General features: G+C 40.1%; 1 protein-coding gene across 1 annotated transcript in view; it reads left to right on the top strand.

Annotated features, from left to right (window-relative positions):
* LOC106091903 (immunoglobulin superfamily member 10) overlaps positions 1-27,687 on the top strand; it is a 145,852-nt gene extending 118,165 nt beyond the window's left edge. Inside the window, exons 7-10 of the mRNA XM_013258597.2 lie at positions 19,704-19,823; positions 24,031-24,201; positions 26,795-26,850; positions 26,996-27,687. Coding sequence (XP_013114051.2) covers positions 19,704-19,823; positions 24,031-24,201; positions 26,795-26,850; positions 26,996-27,121 — 473 coding nt within the window. The 3' untranslated portion in view covers positions 27,122-27,687. The remainder of the gene's footprint in view (positions 1-19,703; positions 19,824-24,030; positions 24,202-26,794; positions 26,851-26,995) is intronic.
* Positions 27,688-27,920: the final 233 nt, after the last annotated feature.

Raw genomic sequence — 27,920 nt, 5'->3', positions numbered from 1 at the left:
CTCAGTCCCTGGGTTTTCAATGTAGACCCCCGGACCGTGCCATCCTCAGAGAAAGCGTTAATCTTCTTTTTACATTTCAAGACTGTTCTCATCATCGCTTACGGCCTATTTGCTGTTCATACTCGACATCCTTTGCGTTAACACCACACCACGTCAAGCATTCCGTGATAGCCCGGATCACTGCATGCACGACCGTATTATGGTCAGGCAGTCTAAAACCGATCTCAGTCCCTGGGTTTTCAATGTAGACCCCCAGGCCCACTCGGTTCTCTAGCTTTGATCCATTCGTGTAACATGATCTTCCAGATGACAATACCAGGGTAGTGCCTCGCACTCGACCTAAAGTCTCAGCTATCCGATCGGAAACCTGTTCCATTCTTTCTGGGTTTCCTATCGTCGCCTCGATTATACCGCGATGGTATGAGCTGCTCCTATCCTCCATCGCCTTAAGTCTCATAGCCTTAGTGGCTGCCTCACACTCAATCTGTATGCCTATGGGTCGGATATCTAGAATAGTCTTCAGTGCCCTAGAGGGCGTAGTCGTCATCGCTCCGCCCATGCCAAGACAACATGTTCTCTGAACCTGTTTTATTATCCTTACACTGCACTTTCCCTCCATCGCAGTCCTCAAAAACTACTGAATAAGTATTTGTCTAATTATTTAATTCTTATTTTTTTAATGTTTTAGCTTTAAATTAGAATTAGACACAAGTCATCAAAGATCTTCACTAATTAAATCAAATACTCCACTGTACTGTCATATGAAAAACATTTATCTTTTCAATATATCTTCACACACACACACACGTACGCAGCCAATAAACACTTTTTTCACATACCAAAGCAGATTCAACTAAACTGAAACCCCATGCATTTGATGGCTACATAGACAGGATGTTGACAGGACATGTTGCTTCACCCGCAGCAGATACATAGAAAACACCCACACCCACATCTTTGCCATAGACAAGAAGGGGAGTCCTTCGTCTTTGCGCACTCCCACACACTCGCATTCTGTCAATATGCTATGTCTTGTGTGTGAAAATTAATTTCTTTTTTCTTTGCCAGCATTTTTCTTTCATCAACATTTTCATGAAGTTTTCTTACACTTAAGCTGAGGTAAGAAGCCATGGCATATCCTTTGTCGAATGTTGTCTTAAAGTGTTTGCTGCGAAAATGTTCTTTCTTGCTGCCATCTCCATCCCATCAAATCCACACATCTTCGCATCGCATGGCATCTAAGGTTAAGATCTAGTTTAGTTTGCTTTTGGGTTTTTCTTAGCATTCGAGTATTTTGACTCTTGATTGATTTTAATCAGAAAATTAAGTGGTGTTCTTCTTGCGCCAAAGGTGCTAAATAAACTTGAATGTTGGCAAAGGCAATGGAAAGGAGATTGAAATACCTGCAAAGCGGATGATGTAAACAGAGTTACCTGTGGAGAATATCACAATGGACGCAAATGTATAAATCTGATTGCAGGCTACCACTTCAACCTAGCAGGGTTCAAAGTTCAAAATTCGTAAAGCTTTAGACACAAAAAATTTTTCATAAAAATTAAAAACAAGTAAAAAGGCGTTAGGTTCGGCCGGGCCGAACTTTGGATACCCACCACCTCGGGTATATATGTAAACCACCTTCCGTCAAAATCCGGTGCAAAACTCATACCTTATGTCCTATAGCAGAAATATGTGGAGGGGCTTAATTTAACTCTTTGTCCCAAATTTCGGCAACATCGGACAATAAGAGCGCTTTTTATGGCCCCAAAACCTAAAACCGAGAGATCGGTCTATATGGCAGCTATATCCAAATCTAGACCGATCAGTGCGATAATGCAGAAGTATGGCAAGGGGCTTAACTTAACTCACTGTCCCAAATTTCGGCGACATCGGGCTATAAATGCGTGTTTTATGGGCCTAAGACCCCAAATCGGAGGATCGGTCTATATGGTAGCTATATCCAAATCTGGGCCGATCTGAGCCAAATTCATGGAGGACGTCGGAGGGCCTAAGACAACGCAATGTCCCAAATTTCAGCAAAATCGGATAATAAATATAGCTTTTATGGGTCTATGAACCTAAATCGGAGGATCGGTCTATATGGCAGCTATATCCAAATCTGAACCGATCTGAGCCATATTGACGGAGGATGTCAAAGGGCCTAAGACAACTCACAGTCCTAAATTTCAGCAAAATCGGATAACAAATGTGGCTTTTAAAGGCCTAAGACCTTAAATCGAGAGATCGGTCTATATGGCAGCTATATCCAAATCTGGACCGATCTGAGCCAAATTGACGGAGGATATCGAAGGGCCTAACACAACTCACTGACTCAAATTATAGCAAAATCGGATAATAAATGTGGCTTTTATGGGCCTAAAACCCTAAATTTGACGATCGGTCTATATGGCAGCTATATCCAAATCAGCACCAATCTGAGCCATATTGACGGAGGATGTCGAAGGGCCTAAGGCAACTCACTGTCCCAAATTTCAGCAAAATCGAATAATAAATGTGGCTTTTATGGGCTTAAGACCTTAAATCGAGAAATCGGTCTATATGTCAGCTATATCCAAATCTAGACCGATCTGAGCCAAATTGACGGAGGAAGTCGAAGGGTCTAACACATCTCGCTGTCCCATATTTCTTCAAAATCGGATACTAAATGTGGCTTTTTTTGGGCCTAAGACCACAAATCGGAGGATCGGTCTATATGGCAGCTAAATCCAAATCTGGACCAATCTGAGCCAAATTGACGAAGGATGTCGAAGGCTCTAACGCAACTCACTGTCCCAAATTTCAGCAAAATCGGGTAATAAATGTGGCTTTTATGGGCCTAAGACTCTAAATCGGCGGATCGGTCTATATGGGGGCTACATCAAGACATAGTCCGATATAGCCCATCTTCGAACTTAACCTGCTTATGGACAAAAAAGAGTCTGTTCAAAGTTTCAGCTCAATTTCTCTGTTTTTAAAGACTATTGCGTGATTTCAACAGACAGACGGACGGACATGACCAGGGTCACAAATGGATATTTCGATGTGTTGCAAACGGAATGACAAAATGAATATACCCCCATCCTTCGGTGGTGGGTATAAAAATGTTAAAATGTCTAAAATTTTAAATTTTTTTTTTTAAATTATTTTGGAAAGATGGGGGTATATCCATTTTGTCATTCCGTTTGTAACACATCGAAATATCCATGTCCGACCCTAAAAAGTATATATATTCTTAATCAGCGTAAAAATCGAAAAGACCATCTAGCCACGTCCGTCCGTCTGTTCATCTGTCTGTTGAAATCACGCTACAGTCTTTAAAAATAGAGATATTGAGCTGGAACTATGCACAGATTCTTTTTTTGTCCAAAAGCAGATAAAGTTCGATGATGGGCTTTATCGGACTATATCTTGATATAGCCCCCATATAGACCGATCTGCCGATTTAGAGTCTTAGGCCCATAAAAGCTACATTTATTATCCGACTATGCTGAAATTTGAAACAGTGAGTTGTCTTAGGACCTTCGACATCTTTCTTTAATTTGGCCCTGATCGGATCAGATTTGGACATAGCTGCCATGTAGACCGATTCCTTGTTGTTGCCGATATTTGGGATATATTTCTGCAATTTGGTCTAAATCGATAAAGATTTGAGTATATTGTAGCTGTCATATATTTAGACCGATATCTCGATTTAAAGTCTTGGCTCCAAGAAAGGCGCATTTATAATCTGATTTCACTGAAATTTGACACAGTGACTTATGTTAGGCTTTTCGACATCCATGTTGTATATGGTTCAGATCTGTTTAATTTTAGATATAGCCACTTAAAAGACCAATATTTTGTTATACACAATTGAACAATGACTTGTACTTATTAGTATTTGGTCCAAATCGGATCTTATTTCGTTATAACTGCTATGGGACATACGGTATGCAATTTTCAGCGGATTTTGATGAAAGGCTTTTTACATATATACTCGTGGGTATCCAAAGTTCGGCACGGCCTCACTTAATGCCTTTTTATTTTTTTTTTTTTTTTATTTGTGTTTCATACAAATTTGTTTTAAAATGCTTTTGTTATACCCTACACCACCACTGTGGTACACGGTATTACAGATTTGTGCATTTGTTTGCAACGCTAAGAAGGAGAAGAGCTACACCCATTGATAAGTATACCGATCGACTCAGAATCACTTTCTGATTCGATTTAGCCATGTCCATCTGTGAGACCATGTATTCTTGTAATCAAAGTGCAGGTCGTATTTGTTGTCCGATTGTCACGAAATGTTGCACATGCCACTTCCTTGACCCAAGGACAAACGCTATTGTTTTTGAAAAACATCGGTTTAGATTTAGATATAGCTCCCATATATATCTTTCATCCGATATGGTTTTTAAGGCTTTAGAAGCCACAGTTTTCGTCCGATCTTTACAAAATTTGGCACTGGGTATTTTATTTGAGGTCTACATATGTGTGCTAAATTTCATAAAAATCGGTATAGATTTAGATATAGCTCCCATATATATCTTCCATCCGATATGGACTTTTAAGGATGTAGATGCCACAGTTCTATTCCGATCTTTTAAATATTTTGGGCGAGGTGTTTTCTTTGGCGTCCTAATATATGTGTGGAAAATTTCATGAAAATCGGTCCAGATTTAGATGTAGCTTCCATATATATCTTTCATCCGATATGGCCGTTTATGGCTGTAGAAGCCATAATTTTTTACCGATCTTTACAAAATATGGCATGGGACGTTTTATTTGACGTCCTCATATGTGTGCAAAATTTCATAAAAATCGTTCCAGATTTAGATATAGCTCCCATATATATGCATCGCCCGATTTGAACTTAAATAGCCGTAGTAGCTACAATTATAAACCAATCTGCACAAAATTTGACACGGACTGTTTTGTTACTGATCTTAATATATCTTGAAAATTTCATCAAAATCGTTTAAGATTTAGATATAGCTTCTTAATATATATGTCATCCAGTTGGACTATTAAGGCTGTAGAAGCCACAAAATTTGGCGTGGAGTCGCTTTTGTGAAGTCTTAACGTATGTGCAAAATTTCATAAAAATCGGTTCAGATTAAGATAAAGCTCCCATATAAATATTTCATCCGATTTAGCCTTTTAAGGCTGTAGAAGCCACAATTTTGGTCCGATCTTTACAAAATTTAACATGAGGTGCTTTTTTTGACGTCTTCATATGTGTGCAAAATTTCATAAAAATCTGTTTAGATTTAGATATAGCTCCCATATATATCGTTCGTACGATATGGCCTTTTAAGGCTGTAGAATCCACAATTTTTATCCGATTTTGCATGAGACGCTTAAATTGACGTTCCAATACGTGCGCAAAATTTCATTAAAATCCGTCTTAATTTAGATATAGCTCCAATGTGTATATTTCATCCGATATGGACTTTTAAGGCAGTAAATCCACAATTTTTGTCACATCTCTACAATATAGGGCGTGAGATGTTCTATTTCATGTCCCAGTATGTGTCATTAAAATTGGCACAGCTTTCGATATAACTCTCATATATTCTTTTATCCGATATAGCCTTTTAAAGATGTGGTAATCCAAATCTTTTGTCCTATAGTAGGAAAATCTTGCAAGGTTCTAAATTGCTATTTCAATTGCTATCCAAATTAAGTCTGAATAGATTTCGAGATAAGTTCTACATATAAAAAGTACTACATGCACGAGGTGGTGTAGGGTATTATATAGTCGGCACCGCCCGACTTTTGGCTTTCCTTACTGGTTTTATTGATAAATTTGATTTTAACGAAAATTTTGTCTAAAGTTGATTTTAAGAGATAATATAATCAAAATAATTCTCCTAAAATTTAATTTTTGTATTTTAGTAATTTTCCCCGCATTTCTTGTCGAACTTTTAAAATCTTCCCCAGTTGCTAGGAAAATCTTAAAACTGGGTAACACTGTAAGATACGCTGCTAAAAAGACTACTTATGCATTTACAGATGGTATGGGTTTTGTATGGCTAGATGTGTCTTCGCTCTCATTGCATTTGATATGTATCGCTATCCTCACAGTCATTGAGAGTATTTTGATTTATTTTTTCTTTGTTTATTTGAATAGATTTTTCCTTTGACTCGACTTAATAGCTTGTCTCGCTTGAACAGCATAAGAGTCCTTTGGGTGATTTTCATCCCATTCCCATGATGGCATGGCAGACTGTGTTATGAGTTGGTGTGGGAATGTGGCAACAGAAGTCACCAAAAATGTTTATTTAGGATCGTGGCAAAGATAAAATGGCTTGTTTAAATATTGTGGTTAGGTGACTCCGGCAATGAAATCATTCGAACTTAATTAAATATTTATTTGCATTTTTGTAAGCACACACGTATGGTTGTGTATGTGTGTGTGTGTGTGCTTTTGTGGTAGTTGTCGCTATTTGAAGAATTCATTGAACTCGTCTCGGAGCATAACAGAAGTACTGCAAATTTAAAGAACAAAGGATGGAAAGTTTAAAAGTTTTTCTATAACGTATGGTAATGAGAGTTTTTTTTAAGACAGTAAGGAAGGATCAAATTCGTGCGCAGCCATCTATTAAAAAATGTGTCCAGGCTTCTTATAGCTTATAAACCAAATTTTAATAACATTTTTTCCAAATGCAAAATATCAGGGAATTTTTTAGACAAATTCCAATGTAAAATGAAATTGTAAAAAAATGTATTTCATTGAAAATTTAAAATTTGATCTAGCCCTGACCATCAGGGTGATGGCCCTCATCTCCGCTTGCAGAACCAAATTATATTCAGGCTGTCGAAAAATATCTCAATCCCTGGGTTCTCAATGTAGACCCCAGGCCCACTCTGTCCTCTTGCTTTGATCGATCCATCCATGCAGCATGATCTTCCTGATCGCAATATCAGAGTTCCGTCAATCCAAGACTGTGCCGCTGGGAGCAGTGCTTCGCATCCGACCTCAAGTGTTGTGAGAGGCATCCGATCCGAAACCTCTTTCATTCCTTCTATTTTATACCGGCATAATGTGACCTGCTCCTATCCACCCATTGAGTGTCATAGCCGCAGTGGCTGCCTTACATTTGATCTGTATCTCTATGGGTCTGATGTTAAGAATAGTCTTCAGTACTCTTATTGGCGTGAAGAGGACCTCGCCCTGCCTTTGCCAAGACAATATGTTATCTAAACCTGTTGTGTTATCCTGATGTTGCATTTTTTCTCCATCGCACAAACGCACAAAACTACTAAGCAGGTATGGTAAGGTTATAATGAAAAGAGGATACGGATATTAATCCATGGCAGTGACCTACACCACATGCGACGTGCCTTTCGTTTGGTCTGTCTGTTTGCGCTTTCCTTACAACTTACTCTAGTTTGAATGTTTGTAAGGCACCCATGATCCATTTGATATCTCCTTCTGATGATTTTTCTTGGTCGAAAATGAAATCGCGATAAAGGAAACCAGTCAAATGCTTCTTCAACAAGTAAAAAGGCGTTAAGTTCGGCCGGGCCGAACTTTGGATACCCACCACCTCGGGTATATATGTAAACAACCTTTCGTCAAATCCCGGGAAAAATGCATACCTTATGACCCATAGCAGCTATATCGAAATATGTTCCGATTTGGACCAAATACTAATAAGAAAAAGTCATTGTTCAACTGTATAAAACAAAATTTTGCTCTTTTTAGTAGCTTTATGTAAAAATAAACCGCTCTGAACCATAAACGACACGGATGTCGAAAAGCCTAACATACGTCACTGTGTCAAATTTCAGTGAAATCGGATTATAAATGCGACTTTTATTGGGCCAAGCCTTTTCATCAAGATATAGGTCTATATGGCAGCTATATCCAAATCTGGACCGATTTCGACCAAGTTGCAGATAAATGTCGAAGAGCTTAACACAACTCACTGTCCCAAATTTCGGCGAAATCGGGCAATAAATGCGCCTTTTATGGACCCAAAACCTTAAATCGAGAGATTGGTCTATATTGCAGCTATATCCAAATCTGGACCAATCTGAGCCAAATTGAAAAATAATATCGAAAGTTTTATCACAACTCACTGTCCCAAATTTCGGCAACATCGGACAGTAAATGCGCCTTTTATGGGCCCAAAACCTCAAATCGAGAGATCGGTCTATATGGCTGCTATATCCAAATCTGAACCGATCTGAGCCAAATTGACAAAGGATGTCGAAGGGCCTAAGACAACTCACTGTCCCAAATTTCAGCAAAATCGGATAATAAATGTGGCTTTTATGGGTCTAAGACCCTAAATCGGAGGATCGGTCTATATGGCAGCTATATCCAAATCTGGACCGATCTGAGCCAAATTAACGGAGGATGTATAGGGGCCTAAGACAACCCACTGTCCCAAATTTCAGCAAAATCGGATAATAAATGTGGCTTTTATGGGTCTAAGACCCTAAATCGGAGGATCGGTCTATATGGCAGCTATATCCAACTCTGGACCGATCTGAGCCAAATTAACGGAGGATGTATAGGGGCCTAACACAACTCACTGTCTCAAATTTCAGCAAAATCGGACAATAAATGTGGCTTTTATGAGCCTAAGACCCTAAATCGGAGGATCGGTCTATATGGCAGCTATATCCAAATCTGAACCGATCTGAGCTAAATTGACGAAGGATGTCGAAGGGCCTAACACAACTCACTGTCCCAAATTTCAGCAAAATCGGAGAATAAATGTGGCTTTTATGGGCCTAAGACCCTAAATCGGAGGATCGGTCTATATGGGGGCTATATCTAGATATAGTCCGATTTGGTCCATCTTCGAACTTAACCTGCTTATAGACAAAAAAAGAATCTGTGCAAAGTTTCAGCTCAATATCTCAATTTTTGAAGACTGTATGGGAGCTATATCCAAATCTGATCCAATATGACCTATTTGCAGTCCTCAACAACCTACACTGTAAGTAAGTATCTGTGCAAAACTTCAAGCTTCTAGCCTTACGCGTTCGACCGCTATCGTGAAAGACGGACGGACGGACATGGCTTGATAAACTCCGAATATTGAGACGGTCAAGAATATATGTACCTCTTAGGGTCTTAGATCAATATTTCAAGGTGTTTCCAATAAAGTGAATAGATTAGTATACCCCTATCACATGCTGATGGGTATAAAAATCTCTTTCATTGTTCTTTAACTCTGGATTTATCTCTCCATTTCTTATCTGCAATCATCAACGACCCTCGGTGCGTATACTTATTTATAATTGATCTTAGTTGCCATATATTCATCATACGCATGGCATACCCACCCAGCACGTCTACTTCCGTTTTGAATAACAGCGAAAAAAAAACATTTTCGTTTGCCATTGACAAACCATTAATCTTTAACAAGTAAAAGCGTGCTAAGTTCATTCTAGCCGAATTTTGGGTACCGAGGTACTGAGTTTGTTTATGAATTATTTTGTTCTCAAGAAGTCATATCGGGTTATCGGTACTTAGAGGGCCTATATCACCATATCAACCGATTCGGATAAAACTGGGCACTGATGTTTTATGTCATAAAATGGGTTTTTGGGCCAAATCAAAACCTTAATTAGGTGGAAATTTAGGTTCTAAGGGCTGATGAAGTCAAATCCGGGGATCGGTTTCTATGGGGCCTATATCTGTTTACAGATCGATTCGGATCATACTCGGCATGGATGTTTGAAGTCGTAGTTCAAGTCTGTGTTGCAAATTTTAAGCAAATTGGATGAAAATTGAGGTTTCTAAGGGCTGAAGAAGTCCAATCAGGGGATCGGTTGATATGGGGGCTATATCGTTTGTAGACCGATTCCGATCTTACTTGGCATGTATATTGGAAGTCATAACTTAAGTCTTTGTGTCCAATTTCAGCCAAATCGGATGAAAATAGAAGCTTCTAGGGCTCAAGAAGTAAAGTTGAGGGATCGGTTTTTATGGGTTGCTTTAGCCAAATCTGAATCGATATGGTGCATTTACAATCCCCAACAACCTAAGAAGTATCTGAGCAAAATTTCAAGCGGCTAGCTTTAAGCGTTCAACCGCTACCGTGACTTGGACAGACGGATGGATGGACATGGCTGGATAGTTTCAGAATGTCGAGACAATCCAGAGTATATAATTTCATATGGGGTCGCAGATCAATATTTCGAGTTGTTACGAATGGAATGACTAGATTAGTATACCCCCATGAGAGAACAGATTGCTTTTATAATGCATCCACCATATGTTCGATGCTTTTGACTTGCCTTTATTCCACAATAGCAAGTAATGCAGTTGCTTTCAAATGCATTAAATTTTTGATGACTGCTTTTTTATGCACCTTTTTATACCCACCACCGAAGGGTAGGGGTATATTCATTTCGACGTTCCGTTTGCAACACATCGAAATATCCATTTCTGACCCTATAAAGTATATATATCCTTGATCAGCGTAAAAATCTAAGACGATCTAGCCATGTCCGTCCGTCTGTCTACTGAAATTACACTACAGTCTTTAAACATAGAGGTATTGAGCTGAAACTTTGCACAGATTCATTTTTTTGTCCATTAGCAGGTTAAGTTCGAAGATGGGCTATATCGGACTATATCTTGATGTAGCCCCCATATAGACCGATCCTCCGATATATGGTCTTAGGCCCATAAAAGCCACATTTATTATCCGATTTTGCTGAAATTTGGGACAGTGAGTTGTGTTAGGCCCTTCGACGTCCTTCGTCAATTTGGCTCAGATCGGTCCAAATATGGATATAGCTGCCATATAGGCCGATCCTCCAATTTAGGGTCTTAGGCCAATAAAAGCCACATTTACTACCCGATTTTGCTAAAAATTTGGGACAGTGAGTTTTCTTAAGACCTTCGACATCCTTCGTCAATTTGCCTCAGATCGGTACAGATTTGGATATTGCTGCCACATTTATTATCCGATTTTGCTGAAATTTGGGACAGTGAGTTGTGTTGAGCCCTTCGACATCCTTCGTCAATTTGGCCCAGATCGGTTCAGATTTGGATATAGCTGCCATATAGACCGATCCTCCGATTTAAGGTTTTGGGCCCATAAAAGGCGCATTTATTGTATGATGTCGCCGAAATTTGGGACAGTGAGTTATGTTAAGCCCCTGGACATTTGTTTTTAATATGGCACAGATCGGTCTAGATTTGGATATGGCTGCCACATAGACCGATCATCCGATTTAGGGTCTTAGGCCCTTCGACATCCTTCGTCAATTTCGCTCTGATTGGTTCAGATTTGGATATAGCTGCCATATAGACCGATACTCCGATTTAGGGTCTGAGGCCAATAAAAGCCACTCTTATTATCCGATTTTGTTGAAATTTGGTATAGTGAGGTGCGTTAGGCCCTTCGACATCCTTCTTCAATTTGGCCCTGATCGGTTCAGATTTGGATATAGCTGCCATATAGACCGATCCTCCGATTTAGGGTCTTAGGCCCATAAAAGCCACATTTATTAGCCGATTTTCCTGACATTTGGGACGGTCAGTTGTGTTAGGCCTTTCGACATCCTTCGTCAATTTGGCTCAGATCGGTCCAGATTTGGATATAGCTGCCATATTGACCGATCCTCCGATTTAAGGTTTTGGGCCCATAAAAGGTGCATTTATTATCCGATTTCGCCGAATTTTGGGACAGTGCTTTGCGTTAGGCTCTTCGACAGTTTTCTGCAACTTGGCCCAAAACGGTCCAGATTTGGATATAGCTGCCATGTGGACAGGTATCTCGATTTAAAATCTTGCCCCATAAAGGCGCATTTATTGTCCGATTTCACTGAAATTTGACATAGTGACTTATGTTAGGCTTTTCGACATCCGTGACGTATATAGTTCAGATCGTTTAATTTTTAGATATAGCTACTGTTTTTTTTAGTATTTGCTCCAAATCGGATCATATTTCGATATTACGGGTATGGGACATAAAGTGCGAAATTTTCACAGGATTTTGATGAAAGGGGGTTTACATATATTCCAGAGGGGGTGGGTATCCAAAGTTCGGCCCGGCCGAACTTTTCGCCTTTTTAATTGTTTTTATACCCTCTACCATAGGATGGGGGGTATACTAATTTCTTCATACTGTTTGTAACTACTCGAAATATTCGTCTGAGACCCCATAAAGTATATATATTCTTGATCGTCGTGACATTTTATGTCTATCTAGCCATGTCCGTCCGTCTGTCCGTCCGTCCGTCCTTCCGTCCGTCTGTCTGTCGAAAGCACGCTTACTTCCGAAGGAGTAAAGCCAGCCGCTTGAAATTTTGCACAAATACTTCTTGTTAGTGTAGGTCGGTTGGGATTGAAAATGGGCTATATCGGTCCACGATTTGATATAGCTGCCATTTAAGCCCATCTAGGATCTTGACTTCCTGATCCTCTAGAGGACACAATTCTTATCCTTATATTATCTTATTTTACTGAAATTTTGCACGTAGTGTTTTGGTAGTACTTCCAAAAACTACGCTAAGTACGGTTTAAATCGGTAAATGTTTTGGTATAGCTGCCATATAAACCGATTTTGGGTTAGACATCTTGAGCCTCTAGAGGGCGCAATTCTCTTCCGATTTAACTGAAATTTTTCACGTAGTGTTTTGGTAGTACTTCCAACAACTACGCTAAGTACGGTTTAAATCGGTCCATGTTTTGATATAGCTTCCATATAAACCGATCTTGGGTCTTGACTTCTTGAGCCTCTAGAGGGCGCAATTCTAGTCCGACTTAACCTAATTTTGCATGTAGTATTTGGGTATCACCTCCAACAACAACTGCTAAGTATGATTCAAATCGGTTAATAAACTGGTATAGCTGTCATATAAAACGATCTTGGATCTTGACTTCGTGAACCAATAGAGATCGCCATTCTCATCCGATTTGGCTGAATTTTTGCATGAGGTGTTTAGTTATGACTTCCAATAACTGTAATAAGTATGGCGTAAATCGGTATATAACCTGATATAGCTGCCATATAAACCGATCTGGGATTTTGACTTCTTGAGCCTCTAGAGGGCGGAATTTTCACCCGATTTGGCAGAAATTTTTTACAACTGCTTTTCTCAGGACTTTCAATATGCGTGTCTAATATGGTCGGAATCGATCAATAGCTTGATACAGCTCCCATATAAACTTATCTCTCGATTTTGCTTCTTGAGCCCCTACAAGGCGCTATTCTTATTCGAATGAACTGAAATATTACACAGTGACTGTTCATGGCGCCAAATTCTTATAAACATTTCTGCTAAACTTATATTTTAATTTAATTGTTAAATAGTTTAGGTTCTTAGGTAAGACGCTTTTCAAAATTTCCCAAAATCCTTGGTGTATCCTGGGTATGGTCCTTTCATTTAGAGAACCATTTGCTACCTATAGCCGTGGTCTTTAAGCCCTTTTATTTTTCACATATGTATCTTCTGGCATCATTTTAGGGCTTTAATACTTCAGCGAACGAACAAAGCAAAGTAACATCTCTGGTTTGTTGCACACTTGAGGCAATATTTGTTTTGTCATTTTGCCTTTCTTCGTTAAATTCGTTTTTTTGCAATTCATTTTCGTTGTATGGCCCTCGAAATTTGTGAACAGAAGAATGGCTGCAGCTACTGCTGCTCCCGCAGCCACTCCGTAGTGACTTTGCTGGCTTTGTGCAACATATTGGCAATTGTTTGGTAGTAGTCGCTTCTCTACCATAGAGAACAGCTTTTTTTTTTTTTTTGGTTCAACATTCAGCCATTTGGCCCATTCATTAAAGTTTGTTGGCTGCCTATGTGGCCGTTGCCAAAGTCCAATGAGTACGTAGATGATGATAATGATGACAGCGATGATGATGGAAACGACTATGATACTGTTATTGTTTGATAAACCAAAGCAAAGTGTTGACTTTTTATATCAAAGGGAGTGGAAGGCCTCAGTGAGTTGTGTTTTATGTGTCTGCTCTACGTAGCATACACTATGACTTATTGTTGTTGACCAGCATACGGTTAGGCACGGACAGACAGACACTCAAGATGGACAGACGAACGCACATAGTAGCCTCATGTCCACAAGTTGAATGGAGAAATGCATGCCACAAGTAGGCAAAGGGTTATTGAAATGGCCAACCAGATGCACCACCTAATTTTGGTTACTAAGAGGACCCTGTGTGTGAGCCAATAATAAGTGTATTTATTAGGCGATAGTGAATAATTTTGGTTTTCATGGCTGTTATGGTCTACAGTGAACTACATTAGGAGGCAACTGTAAATAAAATCATTCATTGGTTTCTCAAATCTTAAAGAAACTTCTATAACCATTGTGGTGAGTATGTACAATGGATATACCCATTTCATAACCCTATGGTCTATGTTGGCATTCATTTCCTTTTTGCCTTGTTGTACTTTATCAGCTCTTGTCCATCTATGATACAACAAATAGTGGTAGCAGGCAACACATCAATGATTTTGGATGAGGATGTTGGTGCTACTGGTGCTGTTGCTGCTGTTGCTCTTGCCTCATAGTTCAAATGTTGGTCAATTTATTGAATTTGTACTAACAAACAAAGTATTTAGTTTTGTTGTTTCTTTTTTTGTGCCTTTGAATCTGATCATCCACTCATGGCCAGGGCATCCATCTACTTTGGTTTGACTTTCGACATCTGTTTGAGTATTATTGGGAGAGCAAGGATGCGTGCTTATTGAAGAGAATTCGTTCATGTGTGAGTGTGTGTTTGTCAGCCTGTTTGATACAGAAGGAAAACGGATATAACATATCATTGAGATGGTTTTTTTACTTAAGTCAGCTCGCTTGCACATATGGGTGTGTGTGTGTGTGCGTTAGTGATACACTTCCTTCTTGCCAAGTTGTCTCATGTTGTGTGTTGAGGTTTATGTCAGTGTGTGTGTGTTTTTTTTTTTTTCCTTTTTTCTTGTATGTTTCCTGGTCTGGTGTAACATATTGTCTTAGAATATTGTTTATATGTTGTAATATTTTATTGCTTTTTGTGCATACACATGTGTGCGTGTGTATATCTCTCTTGTTTTGCCGATAATAATAAAAACAATCTCATAACACTTGGTTACTTTGTGGCTTCTGAAGCAAATTAGTTTTACAAGTATTTAAGTTTCATCACAATGTGATTATCTGTGTGGGTGTAAACTTCGGTGTTTCATATCTAACCTTTGTTTATTTCAATAAATTGGGAGAAGGACATTTAAAGTAATTTTTCGGAATATTTGGTAGAAATTTTGAAACATTGTACTGGGGAGATGTATATGGAGATGAATTATTAACCTACGGACGGACATAATGGACGGACGGCCATGATGGACATACGGACATGACTACGTCGACTTAATATGTCATTGCGATAAAGAGTATATCTTTTTAATGAAGTCACAGAACAATATTTCGAGGTATTACAAACGGAATGATGAATAGATTTTCGATTTCGAGAGGAGAGTATCAGTGAGGAGTAAGGTGGCACTGGCTCTTAATAAAATACTGTGTGTCAATGATACTCGAGATGACAAGGAGTGTTATTGGCGCCTTCAAATAACCAATGGCCAACATCAGCGTCTGTTATCAGGTTAGGGGCGGCTGGTGGCGAGCGTCGGATCTTTAAGCAAGCGGCTCGCCACAATGAGGGATACATGTGTGCCAGTAATCCGCCCCGGAAAACTATAAGAACTACTATGAGAAACAATGGAATAGTAACAAGCCCCCCCCCCCCCCACGTTGACGAACCACACAAACTAAAAAAGAACCATGATTTTCGGATCTGCACCTGGAATATCCGCACTCTTTATAGAGAAGATGCAGTATACGCGGTGGCGGATGTATAAAGCAAAAACCATGGTAGTTAGTAGCACCAGATTTCAACGTAAAAATATTCACAAAGCTACATGGCTATCACCCGATCAAAACACGAGAATCCAAATTGATCACGTTGTGATAGATGGAAGGCATTCATCCAGATCGAGACGTGGAGCGAATATAGATTCGGATCATTACCTTGTTGAAGCAAAGGTTCGCACCCGTTTGAACATGGCGAGGAAAGTACGATCTGACACTGCACGGAAGCTGGACATTGAAAAGCTGCAAACACAACAAATGGCAGCGGCATACTCCACTCGGGTCAGTCGAGTTTGTTTGATGAAAGCACTCCTTGTTCCGATGATATAATGGCGCAGTGCCAAACTATTGCCCAGTCCGTGGAAAATGCCGCCAAATCCGTACTTGGGTACCGGAAGCCTTCTCCACAAAACCCATGGACGACTAAGAGTGTCGAGATGCTACTGAAGCCCTGCCATCAGTAGCAACGCGCCAGATGAAGGAGAGGAATGGGGAGAAAAGGAGGGAGGAGAAACCTCTATTCGGCAGAAAGAACAAGTAATAGCGTGCTAAGTTCGGCCGGGCCGAATTTTATATACCCTCCACCATGGATCGCATTTGACGAATTCTTTTCCCGGCATCTCTTCAAAGGCAAAAAAAGGATATAAGAAAAGATTTGCTCTACTATTAGAGCGATATCAAGATATGGTCCGGTTTGGACCACAATTAAATTATATGTTGGAGACCTGTGTAAAATGTCAGCCAATTCGAATAAAAATTGCGCCCTTCAGGGGCTCAAGAAGTAAAATAGAGAGACCGATTTATATGGGAGCTGTATCGGGCTATAGACAGATTCAGACCATAATAAACACGTATGTTGGCGGTCATGAGAGGATCCGTCGTACAAAATTTCAGGTAAATCGGGTAATAATTGCGCACTCTAGAGGCTCAAGAAGTCAAGACCCAAGATCGGTTTATATGGCAGCTATATCAAGTTATGGACCGATTTGAACCGTACATGGCACAGTTGTTGGATATCGTAACAAAATACGTAGTGCAAAATTTCATTCCAATCGGATAAGAATTGCGCACTCTAGAGACTCAAGAAGTCAAGACCCAAGATCGGTTTATATGGCAGCTATATCAAAACATGCACCAATATGGCCCATTTACAATATCAACCGACCTACACTAATAAAAAGTATTTGTGCAAAATTTCAAGCGGTTAGCTAAACTCCTTCGGAAGTTAGCATGCTTTCGACAGACAGACGGACGGACGGACGGATGGACGGACAGACGGAAAGACAGACGGACAGACAGACAGACGGACAGACAGACGGGCGGACGGACGAACAGACGGACGGACGAACAGACGGACGGACGAACAGACGGACGGACAGACAGACGAACAGACAGACGGACTGACAAACAGACACACAGGCGGACAGACGGACAGGCAGACGGACAGACAGACAGACGGACAGACAGACAGACGGACAGACAGACAGACGGACAGACGGGCGGACGGACGAATAGACGGACGGACAAACAGACGTACGGACGAATAGACGGACGGACAGACAGACGAACAGACAGACGGACTGACAAACAGACACACAGGCGGACAGACGGACAGGCAGACGGACGAACAGACGGACGGACAGACGGACGGACAGACGGACGGACAGACGGACGGATGGACGGACGGACAGACGGACGGACAGACGGACGGACAGACGGACGGACAGACGGACGGACAGACGGACGGACAGACGGACGGACAGACGGACGGACAGACGGACGGACAGACGGACGGACAGACGGACGGACAGACGGACGGACAGACGGACGGACAGACGGACGGACAGACGGACGGACAGACGGACGGACAGACGGACGGACAGACGGACAGACGGACAGACGGACAGACGGACGGACGGACGGACGGACGGACGGACGGACGGACGGACGGACGGACGGACAGACGGACGGATGGACTGACGGACAGACGGACGCACAACAAGCCAATTACTGGCTAAGGTGTATGTCCATTGTGGCATGGGGCGGATTAATATCTGCAACCTCTTTTCAACCTAACGTAAACTTCTACACTATGAATGGTAGAATCTGCATTGTTTGACTACCAGGTCACAGTAGTGTAAAAGAAATGAGAGAGCGTAGTCAGGCAGTAAGGGATAGAGATTTCACGAAGATAAACTCGAAGTCTTAATAGACATGCAGGAGGAGCGGTTATGGGACATGGCGGAATCAAGACGACGTAATAAGGACTGCCAAGATCCCACGGAAGATTGGGCCCTTTTTAAGACATGATAATACTGATGAAGAATAGAAAGGAATTCAGTATGAGCTTCGGTTATATTATGGGATACAAAATTCACACTTGTTCTCTAGCCGTAGGCGACGAGGTGCTATGAATATATCCAAATTTCGCATGGGATAGGGAACACATAACAGACACGCTTCATCTTAGCCGTATACAATGAAATGTTAAAAGTCTATTCAATGTATAAACTTTCATTTTATGAGCAAAGCACAACATGCTGACTGCTAGCATAAATGTCTACAAGAACATGGCAAGGATTAAACTCCGCTCCTTTTTCTTTGACTTAACCGTGCCCAATATTTATTTCATATTTGTATGCTCAATTTTAAATTTTTTCGGCTCTGGCAATGTCGAATTCGCCATCATTGCATTTCGCCCCTGATACATTTAATACACCACAAATGCTAAGACTCTTTAAAGAGCTTTTTTTGTTTTGTTTTGAAATATTGTAGAAGCAAGAAATATAAACACATTAGTCTAAGCTTGTTGAACCAACAACATAAAAATATAGGTTGCCCAAAAAGTAATTGCGGATTTTTCATATAGTCGGCGTTGACAAATATTTTCACAGCTTGTGACTCTGTAATTGCATTCTTTCTTCTGTCAGTTATCAGCTGTTACTTTTAGCTTGCTTTAGAAAAAAAGTGTAAAAAAAGTATATTTGATTAAATTTCATTCTAAGTTTTATTAAAAATGCATTTACTTTCATTTTAAAAAATCCGCAATTACTTTTTGGGCAACCCAATAACTTCAAGAAATATTTTGATTTTTTATCTCCTGCGAAAAAAAACTGTTTTTTACTTAAAAATTTATACTAGAAAATCTTTGTTTATATACGAACCCCCATCTTTCCTATCTCTTCGCCCAACAAAAAAAAAACTCCCTAACCTTTCTCTGACAAAGTCAGCGTGCCACTGTTTGTTTTTTTAGCTGCAAGCGGTAACAAACTAATTCATTTTCAATTAAAATCGCATCAGTTTGAAAGAAGGGATTTTTCCCGTTGGTTGGCTTTCCATTTGTTTTGCCTTCGTAGTTTTCTTTTTTTTTTTATTCACTCCATGGGCCACATGCACCAGTCGGTGGTTTTGGAGTTTGCAATGTTTTCGTTGGATTCACCAACCAACAGCTGTGGTCTAAAAACATGGCAAAGGAATAGGAAAGGCAAAGACTGTAGAGAAACAAAAAAGAAAAAATAAACAAAAACTAAAAATAAATCAATATGTTGGAGTTGGGAAAAAAAACAAAACAAAAAGGTTAAATTGACATGGATCACAGTAACATCCTGGGCTGCTGCAGGCTTAAAAGACAAAGCCGGAAAATCTAGCAAGAAAAAAAAATAAAAAAAAAATGTCTATAGCCACAGACAGATTTGGGAACCAGAAAACAAATTCATTAAATTCTTGGTGAGACTTGAGAGGAGATTAATTTATTGTTTAATTCACACACACACACACACACACACAAACGAAAACACCAACACACCACAAATTTATTTATTAATGGTTTTGTTGGCTTGTTTTGCTTATTGAGTGTCTCTTTTGTTTATGTGTGTCTTTGCAGTTCATCCTTTGGTACAAGTTCCCAATCAATTGGTGGGTGCTCCCGTCCTGACAGATGTCACTTTAATTTGCAATGTGGAAGCATCACCCAAAGCCATCAATTATTGGCAAAGAGAAAATGGTGAGTATTGTCCTGGTATGCCTTGTTCTCCCCCTAGCGCTGGCAGGGGGTATGTTGAAATTCTTTAACTTTTCAATTTTCCTCTTCAAGTTGATGAAGTGTAAGCGGGCCATGATGATGGCACTGCCAAGGAAGCAATTTTTCATTTTCAATACAATTTGTCTTTATTAACTTCGTGCTTAGTGCTTCCTAACGTCTATCGCAATGACATTTCGGAAGCGTTCTACAAATGACAATGGAATGAAAAACGTTTAAAAACTTAAAGCGTTTGAGCGGTGACAGAGAAATGGTGTTGGAATTGAATTTGTGTCCCTTGTCCATTTTTCTTCAGTGTCTCTATGTACCAATGTAGCAGCCAGTCAAACGAAGTATGTGTCTAAACTGAGTGCATATGACATTTATTATAAACGTGACAGATGTCTGAACTGCACTTAACTGGAGTCAAAGGTTAAAATAGTCAAAAGTAACGGATTATTGGATAATGAAGTTTACAGGAAAGGAAGCCAAAAATAAACCAGTTTTATGACCAAATCCATAAGGAAGGACAAAAGACGGGCGGAGCCGACTATATAGTACCCTACATTTGTGCAACAATTATAATTTCGGGCAATAGATATATGTATATGAGAGCTATATCTAAATCTGAGCCGACTTTTTTTGGAACAGATCGTTTGAACATTGTTGTTACTACTGATACATAAGTGCATATCCAAATCTGAACCGATTTTGACGATAGGTTAAGCTCATTAACAAAACAATCAGTGCCAAATTTTGTGCAGATCGATTGAAAATCGAAGCTACTACGGCCATTTAAGTGCAAATCGGGCTATACATATAAATGGAAGCTATGTCCAAATCTGAACCGATTTTCATGAAATACTACAGACCCTTTAAGATTGATAAAAAAATTATTTGTGCCAAATTTTGTGCAGATCGGTTGAAAATTGTAGTTACTACAGCCATTTAAGTGCAAATCTGGCGATAAAAATATGGAAGCTATAGCAAAATCTGAACCGACTTTAATGAAATCTTGCGGATATGTTGGGACTAGCAGCAGAACAATCCGTGCCAAATTTTGTATAGATCTGTTGAAAATTGTAGTTACCACCGTCATTTAGGTGCTAAATTATATGACAGCTATATCAGGTTATGAACCGATTTTAACCAAACTTAGCACAGTTGTTGGATATCATAACAAAATACTTCGTGCAAAAATTAATTAAAATCGGATAGGAATTGCGCCCTCTAGAGACTCAAGAAGTCAAGACCCAAGACCAGTTTATATGACAGCTATATCAGGTTATGAAACGATTTGCACCATACGTGGCACAGTTGTTGGATATCATATCAAAACACGTCGTGCGAAATTTCATTCCAATCAGATAAGAATTGCACACTCTAGAGGCTCAAGAAGTCAAGACCCAAGATTGGTTTATATTGCAGCTATATCAGGTTATGAACCGATTTGAACCATACTTGGCACAATTGTTGGATATCATAACAAAACACGTCGTGCAAAATCTAGAGGCTCAAGAAGTCAAGACCTAAGATCGGTTTATATGGCAGCTATATCAAAACATGGACCGATATGGCCCATTTACAATACCAACCGACCTACACTAATAAGAAGTATTTGTGCAAAATTTCAAGCGGCTAGCTTTATTCCTTCGGAAGTTAGCGTGCTTTCGACAGACAGACGGACGGACGGATGGACAGACGGACGGACGGACATGGCTAGATCGACATAAAATGTCACGACGATCAAGAATATATATACTTTATGGGGTCCCAGACGAATATTTCGAGTAGTTACAAACAGAATAACGAAATTAGTATACCCCCCATCCTATGGTGGGGGGTATAAAAAGAAAATTTTTAGTTGGGAATTCCGTGCAGCTTACAAAATCCTTAATAGTTTTCCATACCACTCCCCTAAGTTGGTTCATGTCTGGTATTGTGTCCCCACCTAAGTAACGATGTCCTTTAGGAAATGCTCCAACGACTCATCATCTTCCCCACATGACCTACACATGCTATCACTTGCAAATTTGCCCATGAATATTCCGTTAAGGAACTGGGGCAAACTTCTCACATTGCAATGAGTGCAGTCCGATTTTAGTTTTAACTCAATGATAAAGGACCAAACGGCGTGCCGCAGGGCGTCAACTCTTTGGTGATCTTCCATGCTATCACTTGACGCACCGATTTTGACAAAGTGAGCTGGTAGTCCTGTGTGCCCCGTTGTGATAACAAAAACTATATTGACCTCCTTCTTACTTCCTTTCAGTATTAGACTCGTCCTCTGACGATACGGATCACCCCATTGGATTTTCGCAGTTCTAGCGACTGTTTCCACAGCGTTTGTCGCCCATGCCCTTAACTCGGACTGCGTCGACCCGAAAGGCTTCGAGTTAACCAAGTTTATTGACGGTAGTCCCTTGGCCTTCACAGCCAAATCGTCTACTTTCTCATTCCCAGTTACTCCACTATGGCCAGGCACCCAAACGATGGAGATCGTGGCATTCTCAGAGAAGGCGTTAATCTCCAAATCTTACACTCCAAGACTGTTAGTGACTTTAACTTCCCTTAAGGCCAGCTTACTGTCTGTTAAGAAGTTTACGTCCTCGCTTAAGCACCAAACCACCTCACGCATTCCGTGATCGGTCGGATCTCCGCCTGCAGCACTGTTTTATGGTCAGGTAGTCTAAAACATATCTCAGTCTCTGGGTTCTCAATTCCCCAAGCCCACGCTGTTCTCTTGCTTTGATCCATCCGTGTAACATTATCTTTCAGATGGGAATACTTGTTCCGTCAATCCAAGATAGCAGCAGCAGTGCCTGGCACTCGATGATAGCAGCAGTGCCTCGCATTCGACCTCAATGATAGCAGCAGTGCTGCTGATGATAGCAGCAGTGCTGCTGATGATAGCAGCAGTGCTTCTGATGATAGCAGCAGGGCTGCTGGTGATAGCAGCAGGGCTGCTGGTGATAGCAGCAGGGCTGCTGGTGATAGCAGCAGGGCTGCTGGTGATAGCAGCAGGGCTGCTGGTGATAGCAGCAGGGCTGCTGGTGATAGCAGCAGGGCTGCTGGTGATAGCAGCAGTGCCTCGCACTCGACCTTAAGTGTCGTTTCAGGTATCCGATCGGAAACCTCTTCCCTTATTTCCAGATTTCCTATCGTCGTCTCGTTTATACCGCGAAGGTAGGACCTTCTCCTATCCTCTATCAATTCTCTCATAGCCGCAATGGCTGCCTCACACCTAATCTATATGGCAATGGGTCGAATATCTAGAATAGTTTCAAGTGCCCTAGTGGTCAAGATTCTCATCGCTCTACCTATGCCAAGACAACATGTTCTCTAAACCTGTTTTATGGTCCTTATGTTGCACTTTTTCTCCATCACAGTCCATCAAACTACTGAGGCGTAAGTAGGTATTGGTCTAATCCCGCTCTTGTAGAGCCAGTGGACAATTCTCGGATTCAAGCCCCATTTTGAGCCTACGGCTCATCCATCATCTGTGAGACTTCTCGGTACTCTCCAGAATATGACACTTCCAATACAGTTTCCTGTCCCAGAACTCTCCTAAGTATTTGACCTTGTCAGATATCGAAATCGTTCTGTTGAAGAAACGTTGTGCGTTAAATTGCTGGTGCCAATTTGCCTTCCTTTCAGACAGATTTCGGTCTTTTATGGATCAATATTGGTACTGCTAGGTCTAGCCCACTCGTATGCCATATGCAGGACCCTTTCAGGTCGTTCGGATCCTTACCCCTTAGAAGTATTATAACATCGTCTGCATAACAGACGGGTTACAATCCATCCTCAATCTGCATGCTAAATATTTTCTTCTTTAAAGACACAAATGCAAAAATTTTCTTCGAAGAACATTTTATCAAAAAACAGTTCTCCAAAGGCGAAATTGAAAATGAATTTTACTTTAAAAATAAAATTGATACAATTTCTTTTTTAAAGACCCAACAACATTTTCGGCATTTAAAACCACCGAGAAAGAAAACAACGAGTTCCCATTTAATGTCCAATCGATATCATTTCATTGCAATTTTGCTATCCTCTTACCCCCAATAATCCCCCATTGGGAAATAGCATCCTTAAATGTTTTTTATCTCGAGTTTTTGTTTTGGTTACGTTCCTTTTTTTTGTACAGCTCTATTAAATATTCAAATTTTGTTTATTTTCATATTTTCAGGTGAAATGATTATTGCCGGTGACCGTTACCTTTTAACCGAAAAGGAGGTCAACATGTATTCCATTGAAATGGTTTTGCATATCAGACGTCTGCAATCGAGCGATTTTGGCGGATACAAATGCATATCGAAAAATAGCATCGGTGACACAGAGGGCACAATTCGATTATACGGTAAGATTAAAAGCAAATTTTAATGGAAAAGAAAATATGCAAATCGCTCAATCGCACTACAAATCAATATTAACACAATATACCGTGCGAGTATTTAAATGGGGACTAAAAGCAATTTGATTAGATTGATAAAGAAATTTAAAGAGAGCGAGTATAAAGGCATTAAGTTGGCCGAACAACTCACTGTCCCAAATTTGGGCGACGTCGGACAATAAATGCGCCTTTTAGGGGCCAAAACCTTAAATCGAGAGATCAGTATATATGGCAGCTAAGAGCCTAACGCAACTCACTGTCCCAAATTTCGCCGAAATCGGACTAAAAAGGCAAGGCGCATTTATTGTCCGCGCAAAAAAAACTTAAATCGAGAGATCGGTCTATATAACAGCTATATCAATATCTGAACCGATCTGTGCCAATTAAAAAAAGGATGTCGAGGGCCCAACACAACTCACTGTCCCCAATTTTGCCGACATCAGACAGTAAATGCGACTTTTTTGGGCCCAAACCCTTAATTCGAGAGATCTGTCTATATGGCAGCTATATCCAAATCTGAACCGATCCGGGCCAAATTGACGAAGGATGTCGAAGGGCCTAACACAACTCACTGTCCAAATTTTGTCAAAATCGGATAATAAATGTGCCCTTTATAGGCCTAAGACCTAAATAGGTGGATCGGTCTATATGACAGCTATATCCAAATCTGAACCGATCTGGGCAAATTGAATAAGAAAGTCACAGAGCCCAACACAAATCACTGTCCAAATTTCGGCGAAACGGGAAATATATGCGCCTTTTATAGGTCCAAAACCTAAAATCAACAGATCGGTCTATATGGCAGCTATATCCAAATCTGAACCGATTTGGGCCAAATTAGAGAAGGATGTCGAAGGGCCCAAAACAACTCACTGTCCCCAATTTTGCCGACATCAGACAATAAATGCGATATCTTTGGGCCCAAAAACTTAAATAGAGAGATCAGTCTATATGGCAGCTATATCAAAATCTGGACCGATATGTGCCACATTGCACAAGTATGTGGTGGGAGCTAAATTTAACGCAGTGACCCAAATTTGGGTGATATCGTGCACAACAAATGCGATTTTTATGGGCCCAAAACCTTAAATCGGCAGATTGGTCTATATGGCAGCTATATCCAAATCTGAAACGATCCGGGCCAAATTAAAGAAGGATGTCGAAACAACACAACTCACTGTCCCAAACACAACTCACTGTCCCAAATTTTGGTGACATAACAATAAATGCGAACAATAAATGCGACCTTTATGGACCCAAAACTTTAAATCGAGAGATCGGTCTATATGACAGCTATATCCAAATCTGGACCGATCTATTTCATATTGCAGAAGTAAGTCTAACTCACTTTTGCAAATTTCGGCGACATCGGATAATAAATGAGCCTTTTAGAGGCCAAAATCTTAAATCGACAGGATCGGTCTATATGGTAGATATATCCAAATCTGAACCGATCTGGGCCAAATTGAAGAAAAATGTCGAAGGCATAACACAACTCACTGTCCCTAAATTTTAGCAAAATCGGATTATAAATGTGGCTTTTATGGCCTAGAACCCTAAATCGGCTGATCGGTCTATATGGCAGCTATATCCAAATCTGAACCGATCTGGGCCAAATTGCAGGAAGTTGTCGAAGAGTCTTACGCAACTCACTCTCCCAAATTTCAGCGCAATGGAACAATAAATGCGCCTTTAATGGTCCCAAGATCGTAAATCGAAAGATCGGTCTACATGGTACCTATATACCAATCTGGACCGATCCAGGCCAAATTGAAGAAGAAAATCAAAGGGCTCAACACAATCACTGTCCCAAATTTCAGCAAAATTGGACAATAAATGTGGCTTTTATGGCCTAAGACCCCAAATCGGCTGATCGGTCTATATGGCAGCTATATTCAAATCTGGACCGATCTAAGCCAAATTGAAGAAGAATGTCGGAGGGTCTAACACAACTCATTGGCCCAAATTTCAGCAAAATCGGATAATAAATGTGGCTTTTATGGGCCTAAGACCCCAAATCGGCTAATCGGTCTATATGGCAGCTATATTCAAATCTGGACCGATCTAAACCAAATTGAAGAAGATGTCGGAGGGCCTAACACAATTCACTGACTCAAATTTCAGCAAAATCGGATAATAATTTGGCTTTTTTGGGCCTTAGGCCCTTAATCGGCGGATCGGTCTGTATGGGGGTTATATCAAAATTTAATTCGATATTGCCCCATCTTCGAACTTAACCAGCTTATGGACAAAAAAAAGAATCTGTGCAAAGTTTCAGCTCAATATCTTAATTTTTAAAGACTGCAGAGTGATTTCAACAGAAAGACGGACGGACATGGCTAGATCGTCGCTAGATCGCTGATCAAGAATATATATACTTTATAGGCTTGGAAATGGATATTTCGATGTATTGCAAACGAATGACAAAATGAATATACCCCCATCCTATGGTGGAGGGTATCAAAATGGGGTTCTATTTGCTTTACTTGCTTCTTTGTAGGTTTTTGTATTGAATTTAATTAAACTTTAACTATTTTTCTTTGTTTTTATTTTCTTATAGAAATGGAAAGACCAGGAAAGAAAATCCTTCGTGAAGAGGATATGAATGAAGTGACGGTAAGTTTTCAAAAAAAAAAAAAAAAAAACAAAACACACATATTTAGCATGGCAATCAAGTCTTATTCTAGTTATTCACAAACTAATTAAACAAACCAATTCGTTTTTATTATTTTTTCATTTTCATTTTCAATGCTTGACTTAGAAGAATGAAATTGTGCTCAAAGAAAATCGCCACGAAGATGGGGCAAGAAATCAAAATGGTCGCCTCTACAAGGAACGTGGCACCGATGCTAATCTCTATAACCACAACAATGGGGGACGTCCATAGTGCGGCGCCCATCGATGCCAACTCATAGTTGTATTAATTAGCCTAATACTCTTATTGGCATCGACACGAACACTTAACGATATCGGCCACAATCAAATTGTCGATGACAGACGGCATATGCTGTTGCAGTCGCCGTTGTCCTCGCTGTTCGCGTCATCGGCCACGTCGTCATCGTCGATACAATCGGCACAATATGTAAACGGATTATAGCTCAATTACAATGTAATTAATCATAATTAGTAACCAAATATGTACATATTAGCCATTGTCGCTGTCGTCGTTGTCGTTGTCGCTGCCATACACAATGTGTGTATGTTTAACTATCAATAACATCTCCTCAACTACCCACTGGCCTTTTCCTATCCTATTACCCTCCCCCCAATAAGCTTCCTCTCCCTTGTTTTCGTACCGACAGAATAACAATAATAAATAACTAATGATAAACTAAATAAATTAAATACACGAATATTATGAATAAATAACTGCCGCATGCGAAAGTAAACGTAAATGCAATAACAACACGCAGTCAACAGTCCCAATAAGCAATAGCAAAAAAAAACACATAAATGCTGTCATTCAAATTCACACCTAAAGCCTATGGATAGGGAACTATTTACAATATTTGATACTATTTGTTTGGTAATTGTAGACATTTTTTAAACTTTTGGAGTTTTATTTTCAAAAATGTTGGAGCCCAAATGGGTGAAAACTCATAGGAGAATACGAAAGCCGCAACAGTTGTATGAAAATTGTTTGGATTTTTGGAAACCAAAAATTTTTGGATTTTTGGAGAAAAAAA

Source organism: Stomoxys calcitrans, chromosome 4 (assembly GCF_963082655.1).
Source record: "Stomoxys calcitrans chromosome 4, idStoCalc2.1, whole genome shotgun sequence".
Classification (NCBI taxonomy): Eukaryota; Metazoa; Arthropoda; class Insecta; order Diptera; family Muscidae; genus Stomoxys; species Stomoxys calcitrans.
The sequence above is the reverse complement of the archived record's forward strand: the minus strand, read 5'-3'. Positions and strand labels throughout refer to the sequence as shown.